Source organism: Eupeodes corollae, chromosome 1 (assembly GCF_945859685.1).
Source record: "Eupeodes corollae chromosome 1, idEupCoro1.1, whole genome shotgun sequence".
NCBI lineage: Eukaryota > Metazoa > Arthropoda > Insecta > Diptera > Syrphidae > Eupeodes > Eupeodes corollae.
Genome location: NC_079147.1, coordinates 8,049,814 through 8,072,428, shown reverse-complemented (window position 1 = coordinate 8,072,428; position 22,615 = coordinate 8,049,814). Strand labels below are relative to the sequence as shown.

The 22,615-nt window shown below is 36.4% G+C and overlaps 1 protein-coding gene across 10 annotated transcripts in view; it reads right to left on the bottom strand.

The window, feature by feature from the left end:
- Positions 1–3,046: 3,046 nt before the first annotated feature.
- Positions 3,047–22,615, bottom strand: part of LOC129939616 (ankyrin repeat and KH domain-containing protein mask) — a 55,766-nt gene continuing 36,197 nt past the window's right edge. For 7 of the 10 annotated variants that reach the window (XM_056047690.1, XM_056047696.1, XM_056047691.1 and 4 more), the window contains 11 exons: positions 22,464–22,554; positions 21,998–22,389; positions 21,670–21,932; positions 20,873–21,615; positions 20,617–20,819; positions 20,291–20,524; positions 19,443–20,225; positions 18,406–18,793; positions 6,055–11,324; positions 5,784–5,939; positions 3,047–5,723 (listed from right to left, as the gene is read on the bottom strand). In XM_056047690.1, coding sequence (XP_055903665.1) covers positions 5,697–5,723; positions 5,784–5,939; positions 6,055–11,324; positions 18,406–18,793; positions 19,443–20,225; positions 20,291–20,524; positions 20,617–20,819; positions 20,873–21,615; positions 21,670–21,932; positions 21,998–22,389; positions 22,464–22,554 — 8,550 coding nt within the window. In that variant the 3' untranslated portion in view covers positions 3,047–5,696. The remainder of the gene's footprint in view (positions 5,724–5,783; positions 5,940–6,054; positions 11,325–18,405; positions 18,794–19,442; positions 20,226–20,290; positions 20,525–20,616; positions 20,820–20,872; positions 21,616–21,669; positions 21,933–21,997; positions 22,390–22,463; positions 22,555–22,615) is intronic. The other 3 variants (XM_056047698.1, XM_056047695.1, XM_056047697.1) reach the window with 3 other exon arrangements.

Here is a 22,615-nt window from a genome sequence, read left to right as displayed (position 1 = left end):
AAGTTTCGGGTGTTCGAGCGGCAGTGTTTACGACGCTGTACCGGCTTATATCGAACAGCCGAGTCTTCTTATGTGCATTACTATTCCAACGAGGTCCTATACAACGGGGCTCGAATCAACAGAATTGGCAATTTCGTGATAAAACTCGTTCGAGGTCACATTGCAAGAGCTATGTCTTCGACCAACAATTTAATTTTCGGGGCGTTCTATCCGAACGACGAGTATTTTGAAAGTGCACGCTTGAGCGGGTTCATTCCACCAGAGGCATTCCTCTTTCTAGACAAATGCGGTCTGATACAGGATAGATTGGCAGTCCCGTTAATCTACCACGTCAGACGAAGAACCGTGGATAGGCGACTCCCGTACAATCGGGACGTCTTGGCACAAGGTGGAGCGGAGCTCCTTCGGTTCAGTAGGGCTGTGTCCGAACGGGACCGAACTGATAGGGTGAAGCAGGAGAACCAGTTTTGGTGGCTTCAATCGGCACTTGATAGTGGGTAGTCGGGATGGGGTTTTTAAGCCTTGGCCGGCTTACATACTTGTTTTATAGTTTTAGGGTTTAGTTTTAAGTAGAATAGGCATGGTGGCACAAAAAAAAATACAAAAAAAAAAACAAGGAATTAAAAAACAAGGAATATAAAAACAAAAAAAAAAAAAACAAAAAAAAATTAAAAAACGTACAAAAAAGACAATAAAATATAAAAACAAAAAATGTTAGATTTGCTGCTGTGGTTGTTCTAGTTTTAAGTAGTTTATAGGTAGAATAGGTAGTTTAAGTTAGTTTTAAGTTTTATTTAAGGACCTTATTTTAAGTAGTTTGTAAGTAAAAATAAATAAAAAAGGTTATTGATATTAGTTTTTTTCAAAATTTTCTAATAAAAACAAAACAAATAAAATTTAAATTGAAGTAAAATAGATCTTAAGGCCGAAAGGCATTAGTAAATAGTGTTATAGTTTAGCTTAGAGTGTCCGTATGGGACCATTAAGTTAGTTGTAAGTTATGGATAATTAGGCTAGTTTTATGAATTTTTGTCTAGCTTTAAGATAGGTTTAAGAATGAATTAATAAAAATGAATTAAAAAAAAAAAAAAAAAAACCGATATACAGATTAGTTTAAATAAAACAGTTTCTCCGTAGACAGTTGCAAGATCGCTCCAGAGATCTGGGTTTAAGTCGTGCACACCTCGTAAAAAGCCGTTGGTAAGTGAAATAAATAAAAAGAAAAGACTGGACTTTGCAAAGGATTATGCAAATAAATGAAATGAATTTTGGGACAACGTAATATTCTCCGATGAGTCGAAATTTAACATTTTTGGCTCAGATGGGAGGATTAGAGTGTGGAGAAAACAAGGCAAAGCCTTGAATCCTAAAAACATAATTAAAAATGCGAAACACGGTGACGGTGGTGTAATGGTATAGGGGTGTATGTCATCCAGTGGTGTCGGGAATTTGACAATAATTGATAGAATTATGAATAAGGAAGTTTATTTGAACATCTTAAAACAAAACTTACAACAAAGTGCAGAGAAACTTGAGATCGTAGACACATATTACTTCCAACAGGATAACGATCCCAAGCATACGGCTACAAATGTAAAGTTGTAGTTCTCCTATAACACGCCCCACATGCTAGTTACACCCCCCCCCCCCCCAAATCTTAACCCAATCGAACATTTATGGGATGTCTTAGAGAAACGACTTCAAAAACACAATATAACGAGCAAAACCCACCTTAAAGAGCTCCCGGTATCAGAATGGCAATTAATAAAGTCAGATGTCACGAAAACTTGTTAACTCTATGCCAAATCGTTTAAAAGAGGTTATTGGGCTCAAAGGTTTACCCACAAAATATTAGGTAATTATATTCTTAACATAAAACATTCGAAACCGAATTAAATTTTTTTGTCCTTCTAGGGTACCAAGACTTTTGCACTATTGTTGTTAGGGACTAATACTTTTATTTTATTTTTTTTTGAGATCCTTGAAGGACATCTTTCTGTTTTTCTTGTGTTAATTTGTTAAATAAACTTAAACTTGAATAAATCAAAACATAAATTGAAAATTGTGTCTTTATATCATTTACACAATTAATTTTTCAACAACACCCACACGGGTACCAAGACTTTTGCTCGACACTGTATCTCTCGTCAGATCAATTTTGGAATATGCTGATGTTATTTGGAGTCCTATTTATATAGTTCATTCTGATCGGATTGAAAAGATTCATAGACGATTTACAAAATATATATTTAAGAAAATTGGTTTGAACTTAAGTCCTAGTTATGAGGCTAGATGCCAATTACTTGGAATAAAGTCGTTACAATCAAGAAGAAAATTCATAGTGTAATGCTTATTAGAGACTTACTATGCTACCATAATAAATGTCCATCTCTTCTTCCTTGGTACCAATCTATGTTCCCGCTAGGTCTATGAGAGCTAGATTTTTCTTATTCCAAAGAATTCACATGACAAATTATGGTAGGAATGAAACTTTATCAAGATCTATTATATATTTCAATGAAGTGTCTTCAAATATTGACTTTTTTAATCTTAATCGTAATAAATTTAAAAGTGAGGTATTATATTTATTCACTTTTTAATTTGCTCTTGGAGTGCTTATATCTGTTAGCTGTAATGTTGCTTGTAGATTAAATAAATAAATAATTTATAACTATTATTGAGTATAGTTATAGGTATACTTACATTTTCACAGAAACAAAACTTTGCAAATTGAAAATTCAACACAATAAACACAACACTTGATCGAAATGACATTAAACTTGTAATTTGTACCAAGTTTCTCAAACTTGGGTAGGTGCTGCCAGCAAATAGTAAAGTTTTAGCGATCACTTTACACAGACCAAAGAGAAGGTGATGATCAAAATTGACTATCAAAACAGTGACAATCAACTATCGCCTTACGCTATTCCACCCCAGCATGACTGGGAAAGAGCTGAGTTACATTTCAAGAAATTGTACACCATGGCGCTTAGGTAGTAATAAGGCCAATAAAAAGTGGTTCGAAATAAGAAAAAAAAACCATTCATTATGTTTTTATTCATATTTTAATAATATAATAATTAATAATATGTCCGTAAGGTTCTCATACAGCAATAATTGTAATAATAATATTTCTATTTAATATAACATATACGTTTAATGTATATTTTTGTTATGTATGCATTTTCATTAATTATAGTATTAATAATAGTATATTTATATAATTTTCTGTTTAATTCATTTCTTTTTGCTTTTTGTTTGAATTTATTTTTGTTGTTTTTCTTTTTGAATTCATCGGTTTGAATTGATTCTATTCAGTTTTGAAGTATGCTTGTTGAATATATTTATGTATGTATATATATATTTATAAGGTTATAATTAAAAAATAATAATATTAATAATAGTAAACGTTTTTTTTTTTGTTTTGTTTGTTTGTTTGTTTAATTCAACAAAAGTATGTTTTGTTGTGTGTTTTTGAATAAATTGAATTGTTTTTCTTGTGTATGCAAGCCAAAATGAGAGTATACGATCTGTATTACATACCAGTTAAATGTTTTCTTGTTTGTTTTTAAAATATCTGCTTTGCATTTAGTTTGTCAGCTAATTTTGTTTTAATGTTATATCGCTAAAGTGACACCTATGCGCGGTAAATGTATAGAAGATGCATGCAATGCACAAAATCACCATCAGAAAAATTTCTTTTCTTTTTAGTTTCTTTTATTTAATTTGTTGTAAATTAACTTACATTCATAATTAGGTTAAAAGTTGATTTTGTATTTATGTTTATATATATATTTTTTTAATGTTCTTTTAGAGGCTAAATATCTATTTTTATAGCGATGATTATAGTAATAATTTTAAAAAATAATACATTTTAAAAATGTTTTGTTTTTATTTGTTTTATTTTTTTATTTTAAGTCCAAATAGCAATTTTAATAAGTTTTTTTTTTATTTTTTCTTAAATTTCATTTTGATAGTTCTAAGATAAAATGTTTTATTTCTTCAAACCAAACTCTGAGTTGGTTGAAAAAAAGAAAAAGTAAAATAAAATTCAGCATTCAATTATTTGTTAAACAAAAACTACAAAAGCAACAATCAAGATGCCCAATTTCCCAGAAGTTGCTAGCGTAGTTATTTGTTTACCAAAAGAGATATGATGAACAAAATTGTCTGCGGTGTGAACTATTTTATGCTAAAATTGTTTATATATTTTTTTTTTAATTTCTATCTTATGAGATTATGTGAGAAGAGAATGATGTTTAGATCGATATACATAAATGGCAATCAATGGAGGAAAAACAAATTAGCCGATTCAGATTTGTTGGTGGGATCTAAGTGTGGTGCATTCATTCTCTGCTCCTCCCAATTTTTAAATCATTTCGCTTTTAACTTTTGTTTTTTTTTTTTAGTCACTCTGACGAATATAAGCAATATAATATTTTATGAATTATTATTGTAAATAATAGAAGTGTAAGTGTGTAGATTCATTTTCTCCATTAACTTCGTCTTTCTAAGTTTTTCTTTAAGTGATTTTTTTTAAACTTTTCAATTAACTGTAGAATTATATTTACTTGTTAATTCTGCATTTTATTTATTTGATTTATATTTGAATATAATATTTTATATTTTCTGCGGACTTGCACTCCAAATTTTTTAACCGAACAATTTTGTGCCAAACGTGTTCTTTTTATTTTGTTTAGTTTAACGTCCTTACAAAATTCTTAAATTCTGAAAGCAATAGTTTTGTTTGTTTGTTGTTTGTTTCATTTAACAATTATGCTTAGTAAGATTTTATTAGTTTCATTCCAAATTAAAGTTGCTGAAAGGGGGATTAAAGGAGGTGTTGGTTTCTCCGTTCCGACTTGTGGTGTGATGACAGGATCCTCGTGACAATGGCCTTGTCTCTAATTGTTTCTGGTTTTAGGTTCTTCATTGTTTTTTTTTTTTTAAGTTGTTTCTTTGTTTCTTTTTTTTTGTAAATTGAAATAAAATACAATAATCAATTGAGATTAATTCATTAATGCTCATTGTTTATGCTTTTCCTTTGAATATTTTATATATATATTTAGAATAATAAAGAAAAATCCTGCTTAAAATATAGATACATGTTTTCATTTTGCTTTATGTTTATAATTCATGTTTTGTTTGTTTTATTTTTTGCTTTGTTTCATTTTTGTTGAATTATTGAAATTATTGATGCATAGCATTTAATATTATTCGTATGATTATTTTTATATATGTATGAACCTAAAATCTATGATTTTTAAGAATTATCATTGAATTTACTTTGTTTTCTCTGAATTTTTTCGAAAGTAAAAACAAAACAAAAATAAAGTAGGAAAACAAAAAATAAAGAGATAAGGGTAAATTATTATTAATAGAAAGAAAAAAAAATATTGTGTGTATAAATAAATGTTGCTTCTTGCTAAAATTAATTGCATAAATTAATAATTCTTTTGCAAGGTAAGCAGCGCGGGTGAAATGTGTGTGTTTTTTTGTTTTTGTTTTGTTGCTTGTTTTAAGAAAACATTTAAATCAATATAGAAAACAAAACAAATAAGATCAACGAATAATTGATTTTTGCAAAGTTTTGATAATATTTCGAATATTATTTTTCGTATTTTTCGGTGATCAAGGAGGACATTTTAGTTGCTTCTGTCTGCTTATTTTCTCTTTAGATTATTTCGGTTGGTTGATTAATTAGTCCAATTAGAGGGCCATGTCTAAAATTAAATATCGATTAGTAATTAAATCTCCAAATAATATAATTTATTCAAATTTACATTTTTATCGTGATGATCCCATAATTCGATTTTATCCGGCATCTGGTTTAGATCCGAGTGTCCAACATAATGCGGATATTGAAATGTTGGGATAAGATTCATTGGCTGAGCCTGATTAACAGTCGGGGGAGGCACAGTTGTATGATAATCCATAATCTATAAGAAAAAAGATAATAAATTATAAATACTTAATATAAATAAAAACCAGACGATTTGTTGTTATAAGAATTGCCATTTCACCGACTGATGAAAATAAATAACAATAACTTACATGGAACTGATCTTGCTGATGATAATCCCCAACACCTGCATAATATCGGTATTGCGACTTCATCCAATTATTTTGAGGATGATTCATGGCCGATGGAGGCTGTTGCTGCTGTTGTTGGTTTTGTGACTTATCCATCATCCATGGTGGCATTGGACCGCCCATAGCTACCGGATTGCCACCACTAGCCGATGCAGTATTTGGATCTGCATCTAATGAAACTCCACTATTGATTCCAGCTGAATTCATGTTCGGATAGTTATTGTATTTCCATGAAGCACGCTCCGTGCCTATGGGCCGTGGCATTTTTCTCATGTCATCGTTGTTGCCTTGCATATTTGGGGGCGGCTGTTGTTGGTTCATTTGCTGGGTCATCAAACCATTTCCTTGCGAAGCTTGAAGATTTGGATTGTTGGGGGACATGGCAGCTGGCGATCCACTTGTAACACCACCCATGGCATTGGGTAAGCCGTTTTCTAGATTAAGCAATTCCCTTGCCGTCGACGGCATATAACCGCTATAATCGTTCTGTGGATACCAGCGTCCAGCTGCTCCAGATTGGGGTTGTGACTGGGGGCGACCTGGAGCGGCTGTTAAACCACCCAACTGCTTTTGCCCTCCACTGTTGTAACCTCCACCAATAACCATATTGGCAATATTCTGATGGAACATACTTCCTCCACTAGCGCCTCCGCCTAGCTGTTGATTTGATTTATTAGGCTGGGAGAACACCGATGCGCGAGGATTCAAGCGTGACATGTGCAATGGATTAGAAGAATTGTTCATGGGGCCAGTAGCAGGCCCGCCCATTGATGGCGCCGATGCTCCATTACCACCACTCCCACCAGTGCCCATATGGTAACCTGGCATTAACGAATCCACGTTGAAGTTCATTTGGTGTGACAGATTTGATTGTGCCATCTGGTCGTAGTATCTGCTGGCAGAAGATGAACCTTGTACATGATCCCCTACAGCTCCTGGAGCGTTTCGGTTTGAATTAGATCCTATGGGACCGAAATTCATAACTGGCGTCTCTATTTGAGATGTAGCTGGTCGATGTTGCTGGCCACCGGTTGGTCTTTGAATGGCTAAGCCACTTGGAGGAGGAGCTATAGCCGGTTGAACAACTGACCCTCCCAGGCTTTGACCACTGCCTACTATTGGTTTTAGGACGCTAGACAACTCGCTTTCATTAACAACGTTAATAGAAGTTGATGTTGTGATGGTAGGCATCGAGGAGACAATCGACAAAGATTGTTGCTGCTGCTGCTGCTGTTGTTGCTGTTGTTGTTGTTGGCCACTTACAACAGCCCCCGCAATTGAGGAAACAACTCCATTGCCTGGGGATGTGGCACTTACTGATACTGGCAGAATATTTAGGTTTGTTGGTTGAACGGCAATCACAGAATTGCCGGGTGGAGATGTCGAGTTGCTTGATGCTTTCGAGCTCACTGGAGAACTTATAACGTTGCCCCGATTATAGCCAGGTGCCTTCGAGGCATCAGCCTTGGGAATTGAATCACTATTGGTAGAATTGTACATTGGTTTGTTCTCCCATTGGTTCTGATAAGTGTCATTGAACAGTGAGTACTCGCTGCCTATTTTCGACTGTAATGGCGGGACAATAGCTGGAGTCTTAACGGAGACACTTGTTGCAACTTGCGAAGCAGGTGTTGTCATTGAACCAGTTGCAGCAACAGGCACATGCGACTGAATCGATATCATAACTGGCGATGGGGAAGTGTTTCGTTGAGTTGTTAATGCTTGTGAACTAGCCACAATTGCTTGTTGCCCTATAGGGGTTACGGAACGGACTGGGGCCTGTGACTGTGCCTGCTGCGCTGCACTGGCGGCCACTGCCATGCTAACAGCAGCCTCGGCTACATTAAACGTACCAATTGGACCAGCCAGGGTGTTGAGATTATTCATACTGTTCGAATTATTTGTTGGAGCCTTACTTGCGTTCTTCTTTGGTGAACTATGGTACGAGCTGGACATCATGTTCAATAGGTTAGATGCTATTTGTTGAGGGTTAGCAACTCCTGATCCGGATCGTTTTTCTCCACCACTGGTGTTGTGATTATTGCTAGAAGTGAGCTTGGCGGCAAACGTCTGGCCACCGCTAGCTGCAGCTGCTGCACTAGCAAAAGGTTGAGTTAGTACCTGGGTAGGGATCTGATTCTTGGACACGACATTTCTTTGCGACATTATGACATTGGTGTATGTGGTTGTCGTCTTTGTGGCGCTCGACAAGGAATCGCTCGAAGTAACATTTCGAGATTTTTGAGTGGATGAAGTGCTAGATGATGAAGAGCTTGAAACACGAGGATTTTGTTGGAAGCAGAATCCCTTTGCGGGAACCCCACCTGGTTGCGAACGGGAGGAACTAACTACTGTTGCTGAACTGCTCGAAGTCTTTGTTGTTGATTGCTGCGAGAATACTGAGGTTGCAGATTTGCTTGAGGTGCTGCTTGCCTGCGACGATAAGGATGTAGACTTTGTAGAAGAAGTGCCGTGCTTTGCGGCGTATGACATCGAAGATGTGGTTGTTACCGAAGAACTTCCACTAAACGTGCTGCTAGAGGATGATTGCGTCAGTGGGGTGTTTTTGTCCCAAGAATTAACCACCAATGGAAGCGGTTTAATATTTGGATTGATTCGTGGCAGCATCTGAAGTATATCTACGTCTGGATCTTTGATCAAAGCTGAAATAAGCATGTGAGCTTGTTTTGTAGCATCGTGGAGACCTTTGATTGTAATGCTTCTCTCCGATTGGTTTTTTCCTTGCTTTTCCACTTCGATATGTGCCCCAGTTGTGGCACGAATAGCATTGATGTTGCTGCCTGCACGGCCAATTACTCGTGATATAGCATTAACAGGAACTTGGACTTTCTTGCATGTCATCTCAGTTGGGACGGACGAGGGAGTAGACGAGGAATTTGAAGAAGTTTGCTGTTGAGTGGAACTCTTACGTACAACTTCCTTCCAACCATCTTCTCCCCGCTTTGCAGCAACACTACCACTGCTTGTCGATCCTGTCTGCGGTTTTAGGGGGCTCACTTTAGACGTAGAGTGTTGTTCTTCGTGCTGGGCACTACCACCAACTCGGTGCGACTTCTGGCTATGTGCAGTATCGTCTTTTTCAGAGCCCGCAGCATTCACGTGACGGGATGAAAATATCATCGACTTGCGGCCGCTTCCTTCTGCCGAATTACCATGTTGCTTTTGGGCTGAAATGCCGCTGGCAGCTACTGTGACAGTATTATGTGAGGACACGCTTGCATCGGTTGCGGCGATCGGCTTTTTATCAGAGTGTTTACGGGTAGATGGTGCTTGTTGGCTGATTACCGCCTCATCCTTAGGAGCCAGATTCTCTTTTTCACGCTGCTTAAGGGAATCCTTTGCTTCTTTGCGTTTATTCTCCTCTCTCTTGTTCGAAGATGGCTTTTCAGGCACCTCAGGAGCAACATGTGATTGCGCCGGGGTTTGCTGCTGTACTACTTTCGGAAGTTTGGATTCTACGATTTTAGTGGCAGTAGGAGGATCAGCAGCTTTTTTGTGTTTATTGCTTGTAGATGCAGCAGGTGCTTCCTCCTTCTTCTTTCTTGTCGGCAGTGGTTCATCACCATTTTGGCTACCACCACTCGGACCGGGGTTTGGTGTGGGGCTGTTCGAATTACGATTGGCGTTCTTCTTCTTTTTGTTTTTGTTCTTGTTGCTTTTATCAGGTTGAGAATTTGCTGCTTTGAGGTCAGTGCTGGAGCAGGAACCCTGATCGATTCCAGAATCACCTTCTTCGCGATAAGGATTATGGTTTACAACGTCGTCTTCTTCATCAGCAGCTTCATCTTCTTTATCACTATCGTCCTCTTTATCAGAGTCTTTATCACAGCCCTCGCCGGCATTCTCGTTCCCATTTGAACCCTCGAGAAGTCTTCGTTTTTCTTCTTTCTTCTCCATTTTCTTCTTCTTTTTGCGTTCTCGTCGGCGAGCAGCTGCGGCCCGACGGCTTTCTTCTCTAGTACGTTCCATATCAAGTTCTTCCAGCAAAATTGACGCGTTCTTGTTTGCCTTAACTGCCTGAGCTTCTTTTGCAGCTCGAATAATGTTAACACAATCGTAACATTTCTCCAACAATTCTTTATCACTTATGGTGCTAATGAAGCGATTCATTTCTTGGTCAGAAGGGAATTGCGTTACATATTGAACCATCCACTTGACCACTTTGGTGTGTCCCTTGCGAAACGCAGCCATTAAGCATGATACTCTGCGGTTGTCTTGTGAGTCGATATCGGCATTGTGGTTATACAATATTTCAACTACACTTAGATGACCTCCGTGAGCTGCCAACCAAAGCGGAGAGTTTCCTTTTTTGTTCTTCACTTCAACGGAAGCACCACGAGACAAAAGCAGTTCAACGAATTTCAAATGACCTTTATCGGCGGCAATTGTTAAAGCTGTATCACGTGATGTCGGAACTGGGGCTGCATTTACATCGGCGCCTTTATCGAGCAAGACTCTACCTACATCAATGTAACCACCTGAAGCGGCTTCCATCAGCGGAGTGAGGCCGGTTTTAGCCCGATGTTCAACATTGGCTTTGCGATCCAATAAAAGACTAACCACTTCGTGACGTCCTTGAAAGCATGCAAGGGTTAAAGCGGTGTTTCGATTTGTCTCGATTTGGGCATTGATATCAGAACCCTGATCAAGAAGTAATTTCACAGCTGCAGTATGACCGTTCATAGCGGCCAACATCAGAGGCGAAATGCCAAGCTTGCTGCCAGTTCGCGAATTAATCTCGGCTCCATTGCTTAGCAAGAGTTTTATGATATTCACGTAACCACCACTAGCTGCCAGGCTCAAAGGCGTGTAATCTGACACATTTCGATGTTCTTTGTTTGCACTGACACTAAGCAAAAGTTCAACTACCTCATACCGTCCGCCAGAGCATGCTAGCGACAGAGGAGTGTCTTTTGTTCGCTCGGATTGAGCTTCTAGCTCAGCGCCATGCTTCAAAAGAATGTCAACTACTTTTTCGTGACCAGCGGTGGCAGCAAGTATTAATGGTGTGAATCCCTTCTTATCACGATGTTCAATATTGGCACCCCGATTTATAAGAAGTTCAACTAGCTCTTCATGTCCACCGGCGCATGCCAGTGTAAGGGCAGTGTCATGATTAGAGTCAGTTTCGGAGTCAACGTCGATTATTTTATCGGGTGTTGTAGCTACAGTTGTAACTGCTTGTTGGTATTGCTGAGTAGTGGTGTTAGCTAGTGAGAAAAATAGAGACAACAAAATCAAGTTGATAATTTTATTTGCTTGTTAGAAAAAGAGTTTTTTTTGTAAATGAATTAAAACGTTGACTTTTTTTAAATACATGCATTAAAATATAGAAATTATATGAGGTCAAATCAAAAACTAAAGAATTAAATTACTCTTATCCAAACTAATCCCTTAACGAAGTTCTAAAATTGATTTGAAAATCTATGCTATCTATAACTCAGGTATTGAGAGCAGAAGTGACGTAACCCCAAATTGCAATAATTAAGAAAATCACGGTTAAAGAACTTAAAGAAAAATATTTGTTTATTATTGGTTTCCTATTTAAAATAATGGCAAATAAACTTCAGCTATGACATATCTGGCGGAATATCTTTTATTTTAGATCTTAACCTCGTCTGTAAATTTGTGATTTCCTGGATTTTATTTGGCTTACACCACTTCTGCTTTCTGGATACTCAAATCATTTTAAAAAAGGAAGTTGATTACACCAATAATTAGCACGTATTAGTTCTTATTATTGAATAATATTATTGAAGCGGGTCTCTTTCAAAATTTGAAGCCATTCCATTTTCCCTTTATTAACATTAATCTTTTGATTTATATTTTTTCAAATTTTTTCGTCGAAAACATTACAGATCCATCCCTAACAATAATTTTAAATGCCATAGAGGCCAAAAATGTCTTTGAAATAGTTCTTTTGCTTCTTGATAAGACCAAAGTCTTGATCACAAGGTAAGTAAGAGAGTCCCCTCAATACAAATTTGTGATCAATTTTATTTACAAGATAGCTACTATGCGAATGAGAAAGGTATAAACAGGGATAAGTTAAATAAAGTCCAACGTCCAGCCTGCCTATGTATAAGCGGATCGCCTCGCACGACCCCGTCTGCGGCACTGGACACCTTGCTCTATCTTACACCTCTTGACATATTTAGCAAACAAATAGCTGCAAGCTCTGCTATTCGCTTCAATGCTTCGTCGCAGTGGACTAACAACAACATTGGCCACTCCGTAATTCTAAGTTTCTTAGAATCAATCCCAAAGCACAAAGACTACACCATCCCGCAACTACAATTCGACAGAAATGTCCAGATCTTTTTGAGAGGATAGGACATTCTTGGAGGATGAGTCAATCCATTTTCACATAGATGGGTCAAAAACAAAAGAAGGGATTGGTGGAGGTGTGTACTCTGAACGCCTGAAATTTAGTCTCTCATTCCGCCTTCCCAATCATTGTAGCGTGTTCCAGGCGGAAATTTTGGCTATAAAAGAAGTCTTGTTTTGGCTCAAAGAAAACGTGATATAAACATCTGATATCCGTATTTAATCTGATAGCCAGGCAGCTATCAAATCTCTGGACTCTGTCTCTACAAACTCTATAACACTCCATAACTGTCGATCATCTCTAATGGAGATGGCGCAACAGTTTAATATTCACCTTTGCTGGGTGCCGGGGCATAGAGACATTCCAGGTAACTGTAAGGCAGATGAACTCGCCAGCAGAGCGCTAAAAGAATGCAATCATTTGGTATTTCATCGCGAAAAGTCCCAATCATTTAACTGAATTTTGGGAATGCATTAACATTGCTTAATGCAATACTTTAACTTCGAAAACAAATTCCCAGTTAATTTTGAAGTCTTTTGTAAAAAAATCATTTAGAGCAGTTAAAAGACTTAAAGTCAAAAGAATGTATTACTTTTTACTGCTTGCATTCTTGTAAGTCTTTTAAAAGCCTTTTACATTCTTTGCATTCATTAAGTCTTTTGATTGCATTCAATGTAGTGCAGTCATTTGAATGCTTTGAAGTCTTTTTACTGCTTGAAGTCTTTCTACTGCTTGAAGTCTAAAGACTACTTTTTATGAATGTATTGTACAGAAGGTGTGATCATAGGCTAAAACATATAAGGTGGCTTCTAAAAAAAGACGTTTGTGTAGGTGTTCTTAGTTCGGGCAGGAGAAACACTTTTTCAAAAAAAAAACTAACTCAAATATAAACTAAATTAATATTAAAAACAACGTGCAACATTAGACTTTGTATTTGTGAGGCTAACTACGAGTACAATTAATAATCAAAAGAGCAAAGTAAATGCTAGTCGTAAGGAACCTGCTGATAAACTATATAGATAGACTTAAAGCACTCAAAAGACTTCAAGCAATAAAAAGATTTCAAGCAGTAAAAAGACTTCAAAGCATTCAAATGACTGCATTACATTGAATGCAATCAAAAGACTTAATGAATGCAAAGAATGTAAAAGGCTTTCAAAAGACTTACAAGAATGCGAGCAGTAAAAAGTAATGCATTCTTTTGATTTTAAGTCTTTTAACTGCTCTAAATGATTTTTTTACAAAAGACTTCAAAATTAACTGTGATTTTTTTTTCGAAGTTAAGTACTGACATGAAGTCAAATTATTTAAAATGTAAGTCTTTTCAATCATTTAACTGCAATACAAAAATGATTGCATTTTTTACAGCTCTGCTCGCCAGGAACGGTACAGTACAGCCTATCCTACCACGTTTGGCAAGTACTGGCATACCAATCGCTACTTGTAAACTGTTGCTAATGCAAGACGCTGCGAGGAGGGCAGGCACCAGGTGGACCAACATCACCACGTGTCAAGCCACAAAATACATCTTGCCAACACTGGAGTTAAAACGTTCAAGGTGCTTGCTCTCTCTAAGCAGATCGGATATAAGCTCGATAATAGGTGTCATAACCGGACACTGTCTAATAGGAAAGCACACCATGAGACTAGGCGTATTCTCAAATGACTTTTGCAGAAGCTGTATGGACGAGGAAGAAACGGTTCTTCATCTTCTCTGCACATGCCCTGCTCTAGCTCGAAAACGCAAGAATTACCAAGGAGAATTCTTCTTTAACGAACTAAATCATATCGGTATAATCAGCCTCTCACGTTTCGTAAGGGACTCAAGCTGGTTCTATTGAGCTTAGGAGGAAGCCTCAAGATTCATGTGGTATCACAATGGGCCAATAAACTGGCCTAAGTTTATCCGTTTCCATCTTGGACAGCCACTATAACCTAACCTAACCTAACCTTCTATGCGAAACGATATATTGGCACAAAACGGACATCTTGATATTCCTATTTTGCCCACCACACTGGTCAGTGTACATAATTAAATTTGAGGTACTCACAAAATTTTTAATATAATGCAATGCCAATTTCTTGGGGACCTCTTGATCCAACCGACACATCCCCAATATTTAAGGCTTCTCATGATCAGTCGCAAACTTAAGCTTATTGTTAAGAAATTCACATTTCTTGCAAGAATCTTTTATTGCAGCGTGAAATTTTATTGCAGAAATGGCGTAGATGCATGCGGAATAGATTCAATGCATAATGCAGAAGTGGCTTAAGCGAGCTACGCCATTTCTGTCCTACGAAAAGCAGAAACAATGTTTCAACAATTTTGTGTAGGTTTATAAACAAATATGAGCTACGCCACTTCTGCATCGAAAGAGAATTCAATTTTGGTCATGTTAGTGGAATAAACTTAAAATTGGAAAAATGAGGGTTACGCCAATACTGCTCTCAGTGCTCAACTCTCGGTTTATCTTTAAAATTTGATTTTAAAACTATTTGGAATTTTATTTAATTACCTTAGAACTCAGTGTACATTTTTTATTGAGTTTTGAGGACTTAGATCACGGTTTAATAAAACAAAGTTCTAACTACTTTCATAGCACCCAGTAGGATTTTTGACATACATTTCTGACATTCTATTAGTTCTGATTTATCGGTAAACAGATTTGTGATTGCATTTCCGTTTATTAAATAAAGTGTCGATTTAAAATAATTTTCATTTTTATAGAAGTTCTATTTTTATTATTTGTATTGTTTGCTTTTAAAAGGTTTTGCTTATTTGGTTCTAAACAATTCATTATTGATTTACATAATATCTGTGGTTAGAATTTCCATGAACCTTAAAGTTACACAAATTGAAACAAGGTTTATTGAAATTATGCCTTCCATGGAACGTTCAAAGAATTGTATTCACCGTGGCAAGGGAGAAGGGGAAAACATTAATTAATGTGACACAGGATTTACGCTGCAATATAACTTTCATTGAAAGTTGCATGTTCTAACTATGTATATAGCTTTTCAACATAAAATGTAACTAAATGAATATTATAGCTTCTTAAAAGGACATAAAATGTCTACATTTGGACATATTGCTCTTTTGAGATTTGAACTTATTTCTTGACAAAATGTCCATGGCCCTTTTGTTCTCTTGTGTAATCTTATAGTTCAGAAGCTTAAAATTTAAACCTTAATACATCCATAACTGGGGCCCTACTCTGTAATGCGTTTCGAAAGCAAATATTTTCGAAACCGAATATTTTGTACTCTCTATTTCTAATGCGGATAAGAAATCTAGTACTTACGGAATGACAAATCCGTATTAGGATTTTTCGTACCTGTCAATGCGTTTCCGAATGTCATTAGCGTTCGAAAACGAAAATTTTGTTTCCACACCAAGAGAGGTAACGAATTGCAATTCGAAGGTAGTTTTTAAAGGACACAAATGGAAAATTGTGTTAAGTTATGTGAAATAGGTAAAATATAAGAAATAATAATTTTACTCAAAATTTAAGCAAATAAATTCCATTACAGGGAAGCATCAGCGAACAATGTGCATACCAAACTAACGCAATTTGAAATTATGGTGGGATTCGTATGACTTGAAGGAAAAAAAGTATACCTTTGCAAAAGACAAATTTCAAAACACAAAATGACTGAAAAAAAAATCAGTTTGAATTAAAAAGAGGAATGTGGCAATTGCAAAACAGTGAAAAAAGTCACACTGACTGAATTTTAATTTTGTCCTCGTTTTCTCGGAAAATCTATTCGATAAATAGAAAAAGTACTAGACGATTGTTTTATACGATTCGAATACTTTACAGAGTACAAATTTATAACCGAATCGAATATCAGATTCGAATACGATTGGCTTTCGAAACGCATTACAGAGTAGGGCCCAAGGTCTATGGACCTTATGCCTTCCATGAAACGTTCATAGAATTGAAGTTACCGTGGCGAGGGTAAAGGGGAAAACATTAATGAATGTGACACAGATTAAACACTGCAATATAATTTTCATTAAAAGTTGTATGTTATATCTATATTGGTTTTCAACATAAAATGTAACTAAATGAATATTATGACTTCTTAAAGGACATGAACAAAATGTCTTCCTTTAAATATATTGCACTTTTGAGATTTGAAGTTATTTCTTGACAAATTGTCCATGGTCCTGGTGTTCTCTTGTGTAGTTTTATAGTTCAGAAGCTTTAAATTTTAACCTAAAAACATCCACAACTGTATTTTCTAATAATTTATTATTATTGCACATTAAAACAATTCGATGACTTTAAATTTAATAAAACAATATTATCTGATCATTTTAAACCGTTCATAGAATTAAAGACAGGAATGGAAATCAAATTCTAATATATAAAACAAATTTGAGAGTCCAATAAATCGAAGCTTTATCTCAGACTGAGATCTAATTCTGAGTAATAACGCTAGAGAAATTGATGAAGAAATCAGTAAAGACTCAAACGATTTCCAATTTTTCAATAAACCGAGTTTTAAAGACTAAAACTTTGTCGTAAAGAAATCAAATAATGATGAGCCTTCACTGTTCCATAAAATCTAATTTAAAATGACTGTTTGGTCGAATTACCATTATTTGTTATCAACAATAATTTTCATGGATCGTATTTGAGATAAGAACATGTAATCCTTCAAAAAACAAATATATTTGGTTAAGGATTCATAAAATGTGCAATGTTGACAGTTACAATGCTCTACCAGTTAGAGAACTCCGGCAACAGATGATCTGGACAAGCCTGACTCTATAGTTGTAAAATTAACTAAAAAAAACTTTTACAGGAGGTACTGAAAGTTTTTGCAATAGTGTACTGATCTTAAATTTTAATAATTATCTTTGTATATTAATTTGAATAGTACCATAATGAAACACTAAATTTTCTTACGGAAGGCGGATCATGGGGGCGCTGCCTATTATAAAATTAAGTGATGATAATTTTACACTGTTTCAGCACTGTGGCCATGGGCACTGTGGCACTTTAAATACTAATAGAGCTCTTCTGCATCCACCCAATAAAGTTACCGCAATGCCAGAAGATGCAACAGCCAATGCGATACCATTATTTGATCGTATTTTAGCAAGAATTATCGAAATAAGGAATGTTTTTCCAGTTCCACCTGGTGCATCCAAAAAAAAGAATCCACCTTGTTCTGCTGAAACTGCGAGTATGATATGGTCATAAATTGTTCTTTTTTCTTAATTCATTAGTGGGACATTACAAGCAGCAATCTCTGCCATATATACAAAATTTTACTGTAGTTCACGATTCAATCCAGTCGCTTTTCAATAAGATGCATTTCGATTTGATGAATACATACCGAAATGGATGACTGGTATGTTTGCAATGATCCTCAATAGCAATCAATGCTTCATTGTACATAGCATCACTTTATATTACTATCGTAAGATCGTTGCACCATGTACGATGTTTACGAAATTAAACAATAGCACTTAGGAATATAAAAGAAGATAAAAACCTATTCTCAGAACTACCGAATTTATATGCAAAATTTCATTAAAATTGGTTCACCTGTTTCGGAGGAGTAAGGCAACTAACACTGTGACAAGAGAATTTTATATATTAGATATTGGAAATCTCGTCCTCCTCATGATAGTACTATTCAAATTAATATACAAGGTAATTATCTAATTCTTATAATTTTGTTCAATACATGTTCCTATTTGTTTCGATTCGTTGGTGTCCTTAAAATAAAAGTTGATTTTAAAATACTTGAATTCTTTTGCAATTTTGTTAAGGTTAAGAATCTAACGTTACCTTACTTAAGTTTTTATGCAAATTACTTTTAAATTTAAAAAAAAAACAAACTTTTAGCAGTTCAATAAAAATAAAAATTATGGAACAGGAAAGGTGTTTAACAAAAATATTGAAGTTTCGTATTATCAAAGGGCTTTAAAAATTGCTTCTACAAACCTTGACTTCCTGCCGGAGTTTGACGAAGTAATGAGTATCGATTGCGATCTTTACGCGAGGCTTTATCAATTGCCTTCTTTGCGATTCCTCCGGAGGACTTCGTTGTGGTGGTAAGAGTTTGTTGTTGCAGTTGAATTTGCTGTTGTTGCTGAATTTGTTGCTGCTGCTGTTGTTGTTGTTGCTGCTGTTGTTGTTGCTGCTGTTGATGTTGTTGTTGTTGCTGTTGTTGCTGCTGCTGTTGTTGCTGTTGTTGTTGTTGCTGCTGTTGAGATGTTATAGTGCAGACGCCAATACTAACATCAGCAGATATCGGAATAGAAGGACAAAATTGACTTGTTGAAGCGTTTCTGTTAACTGCTGGTTGAGTTTGCGTAGCCACTTGAACCTGCTGTTTTAAGTAAATAATAAATAAACATTGTAAAAATATAAGATGTGTAAAATGTAGCAAAAATAAGCAGGGTCCTGATTATGAGGTTCGCGGCGGGTCGTTTTCAATTCGACCTTTCAAATTCGACTCGCGGCGTATTTAATTATTAACGAATGCGCGGCGAAGCGAAAAAAGCTCTTCCTGTATTCCAGTGATTTGACACTTTTGGTTTGACTTTTTTTTTCTATATTCCAGTGATTTGACAGCTTTCCAAAAAAAATTGTTTTGTTTTGATGGAATTTGTTGGAAATTGTTGATCGCAGATAAATTATGAGAAAATTAAAATAAAGCTAACTCACAGTTGTATATTATTGCAATCAAGAAAGAATCCACGAAATCGAACAGTGAATAATGAAGAACACTCTTTCGCCTGTAAATCCGCCAAAAAAAGGTATCGGATTTCAAATCGCCAACAAACATTATGACCATTTTAAATTCGCCTTCGAAACGAAGAAGGCCAAAGCGAAAGCAATAATTGAAAAATTGCAAACTCGCTAGCAAAACGATTCGCCACGAATCCCATAATCAGGTAAAGTATTTATTTTTTATTATTTTAATTTTGTATCAATTTCAAGTTGTTTTGATTTGTTTTTTTCTTTTTCTATTTTACCTGTGTATGCTGCGAACATGACTGTGGTTGCTGCTGTTGTTGTTGTTGTTGGAATTGTAAGAGCTGCTGCTGCTGCTGGTGTTGCTTTTGTTTCAGAACCTGCTGATTTATTACCTGTTGGGCTAAAGCAGCTTGTTGTTGCAAAATAAGATTAGTTTGAGTCACTTGGTTAGTTTGCACAACCGGTTGACAAATAACTCCAGACGGTCCAATTTCTTGAACAGTATTACATTGCTGCTGTTGTTGTTGTTGTTGCTGGTGAATATGCTGTTGTTGTTGCTGCTGCTGTTGCTGCTGGTGTTGAAGTTGTTGTTGTTGCTGATGTTGTTGTTGCTGCTGTTGCTGATGCTGTTGTTGCTGATGCTGTTGTTGTTGTTGATGTTGTTGTTGGTGTTGTTGTTGATGTTGCTGTTGGTGTTGCTGCATTTGCTGTTGCGCTGATATTATAGATGCTGCAGATTGTATTTGTTGCTTCTGTTGCTGGACTGATGGCAGTTGGAAGAGCAATTGCAGTGAAGGAGAAGGCTTCTCTGGATCGACATTAAAAACATAGTTTGTCTGTTGTTGGGCATCACTAGACAAAATATGCTGCGTTTGTTGTTGAATTATTTGCTGCGATCCAGAAGATTGCAAAATAGTTTGAGATAGAGTTTGTCCATTGGCAGATTGTTGATGCTGAAGTTGTTGCATATCAACTTGGCTATTGGGTAATGCCAGAATTCCAATTGAATCAGAATCCGTAGCAATCGGTGTTAGTGCGAGAGTTGTTTGTTGAAGTTGATTCTAAAAATAGAAGAAAAGATTAGTAAAAAAACAAATCTCTATCACAGGATTGTAGAAAGTCATACTTGTAATTGATTGCATATCTGTAGATCTTCAACTTGCTGAATCTGCTGTTGCAATTGGTAGTCAAGAAGCAGCTGACTGGTTTGCCGCTGTTGCTCGTTTTCTTCAGACGAAAGACACATGTTGGTGGAACCTGCGGATTGTAGATGTTGAGCATGTCCATTCCAACGTGTCTTACAAATAGAATTTAAACCAATATCGGCCAATTCAGAGCAGTTCAAATTAGTTGTTAGTTCCTTGAATTATAAGAAAAAAATATATAGTCACAAATTTCTACAAACTTATTATTTAAAAAAAAAAGAAGTTTTGTTATTGAACTTGTATTAACCTGCAATGAAGGGTCGTGAATGACTTGAAATATTTCATCGACTGTGATGTCATAGATTCGATCACGACTGCCATCGTCTTCAGCGTTGAACTGCTCTAAAGTCTCTCCCAAGGGGGCGTAAATTTCGCAATCATCGTCCGTGTTGTCGTACATGCGAAAATGGTCTTCATTTTGGGCAAACGTGGCTGCACCAAGAGAATATACTAAATATTTGTTGCAAAAATGTTCTAAAACTTCAAGTGTTATCGTTTCTTACCCTGCTGTGTACTGAATTGTTGCTGGAGGTTTGTCAAGGTTCCAGATTTGTAGTTGCCAATCTGAGGAAATACTTGCACCAAATCTGTTGCATGAAGATCGGGACGAAAATCACACAAGGCCTGTGTGATATCATCTGGCTTGAGGGCTACATTGGACAGAATCAAGTTGCCTAATCGATGAGACAATTTGCGGCTCTTTGTTGGCGAATCCAGTTCAATGTCTTCTTCATCATCATCGACTTCATCTTCATCGTCCTCGTTCTCCTCGTCATCATTTTCCTCCTCTTCATCCTCGTCTTCATCGTCCTCATCATCGTCCTCGTCATCCTCATCATCTTCTTCATCGTCATCATCATCTATGTCCTCGTCTTCATCCTCTTCATACTCTTCGACAGTGGCGCTTCGTTTGGTTGCAGTATTGCTTCCGACGCTGGGAGTCGAAGCAACTTCACACACACTGATAGTTTCTGTGCCTCCGGGCTCGTTGCCATCAATTCCACTACAGTCTTGATTGAACGCAGAGCTGGCTGGTGGTGACTCAGTTGGTGATTTGGGATGATCGACGAACAAACGTTGAATAGTCTTCTGCATTGGATAGTTTGGCATTTGTGCAGCGACCATTTGTAACATTTTGAATTGAGTATTTACCCCTACGTTGTAATCCTCGGGTTCGTTAGCCAATGAAGAACCAATCGAATTTATCGATTCACATGAACCAGATGTTATGTTAGGTGGCATATCCCTGAAATGAGCAAGAAGTGAAGAACACGACTCCTCAATTCCTACACATTCATACCTTGAATCAATCGATTGAACCATAGAGGAAGATGCTTGAGAGCAAGCAGCCTGAAGAGCTTCGTGCAAAGTTTGTGAACCAATCAAATTGTGCTGCAAGCAGTACGGAATGGGTCCCGTTTCGCCACCAGTAGACGTTGACGGAGTTCCAGGCATTGGAGTATTATTTAATTTATACTGATCAATCTTAGCAGCCATTACGCCTCTCATAAACGCCTGTTGATTTCTATCGATCTTATTTGACTCTGATGTCAACAGCAATGGCTAAAAAAAAAATTAAATAAATTTACAAACAATTTATTTTAAATGAGATTAATTTTTTAACTTACTAAGTTATTATAAATGGAAACCATTTGATTTTGCTGCAACAGAGCTGGAAAAACAGTTTTACGCAGGTTCTTGCCATCTTTCTTTGAAACAGGCTTAACCTTTGGTCTATCACTTATAGCTGTACTTTGGGACACTTCCGATGGTGTTGTAATTTGAGTTGTGGTTGTTGTAGTTGTGTTATTGCTACTGGTTTGGCCACCAAGCGATGAAGACGTAATACCGGAAGTTGGAGCGAGCAAGGTATTGGTGTAAGGTGCAAGAGAATTCAATGATCCTGGTTTAAACAGATCAGACACTGCGGTCGATTCATCTGGAGTGGTTGTCATATTCATTCCCGTTTGCAAGGCTGAGGCAATCAACATTGGTATATTGGGTGGATCATCTTTAGCACCTTTAAGCATAAGTTTATGTTTTAAGTTCATAAATAAATCAGTGTTTTGTTTTTTTTTTGAGTGGTGGTCTTACCTGGTGCAGCTGGAATTGTTCCGACTCCTGCACTGGTGACATCAAAAGATGGAAGTAATGAAGAAGGGGGCGCTTTATTGTCACGCACCATCTAAAATACAAAGGGAAATAATTTAGTACCTCATACCGAATTCCAAGCTGAAATATTCTCA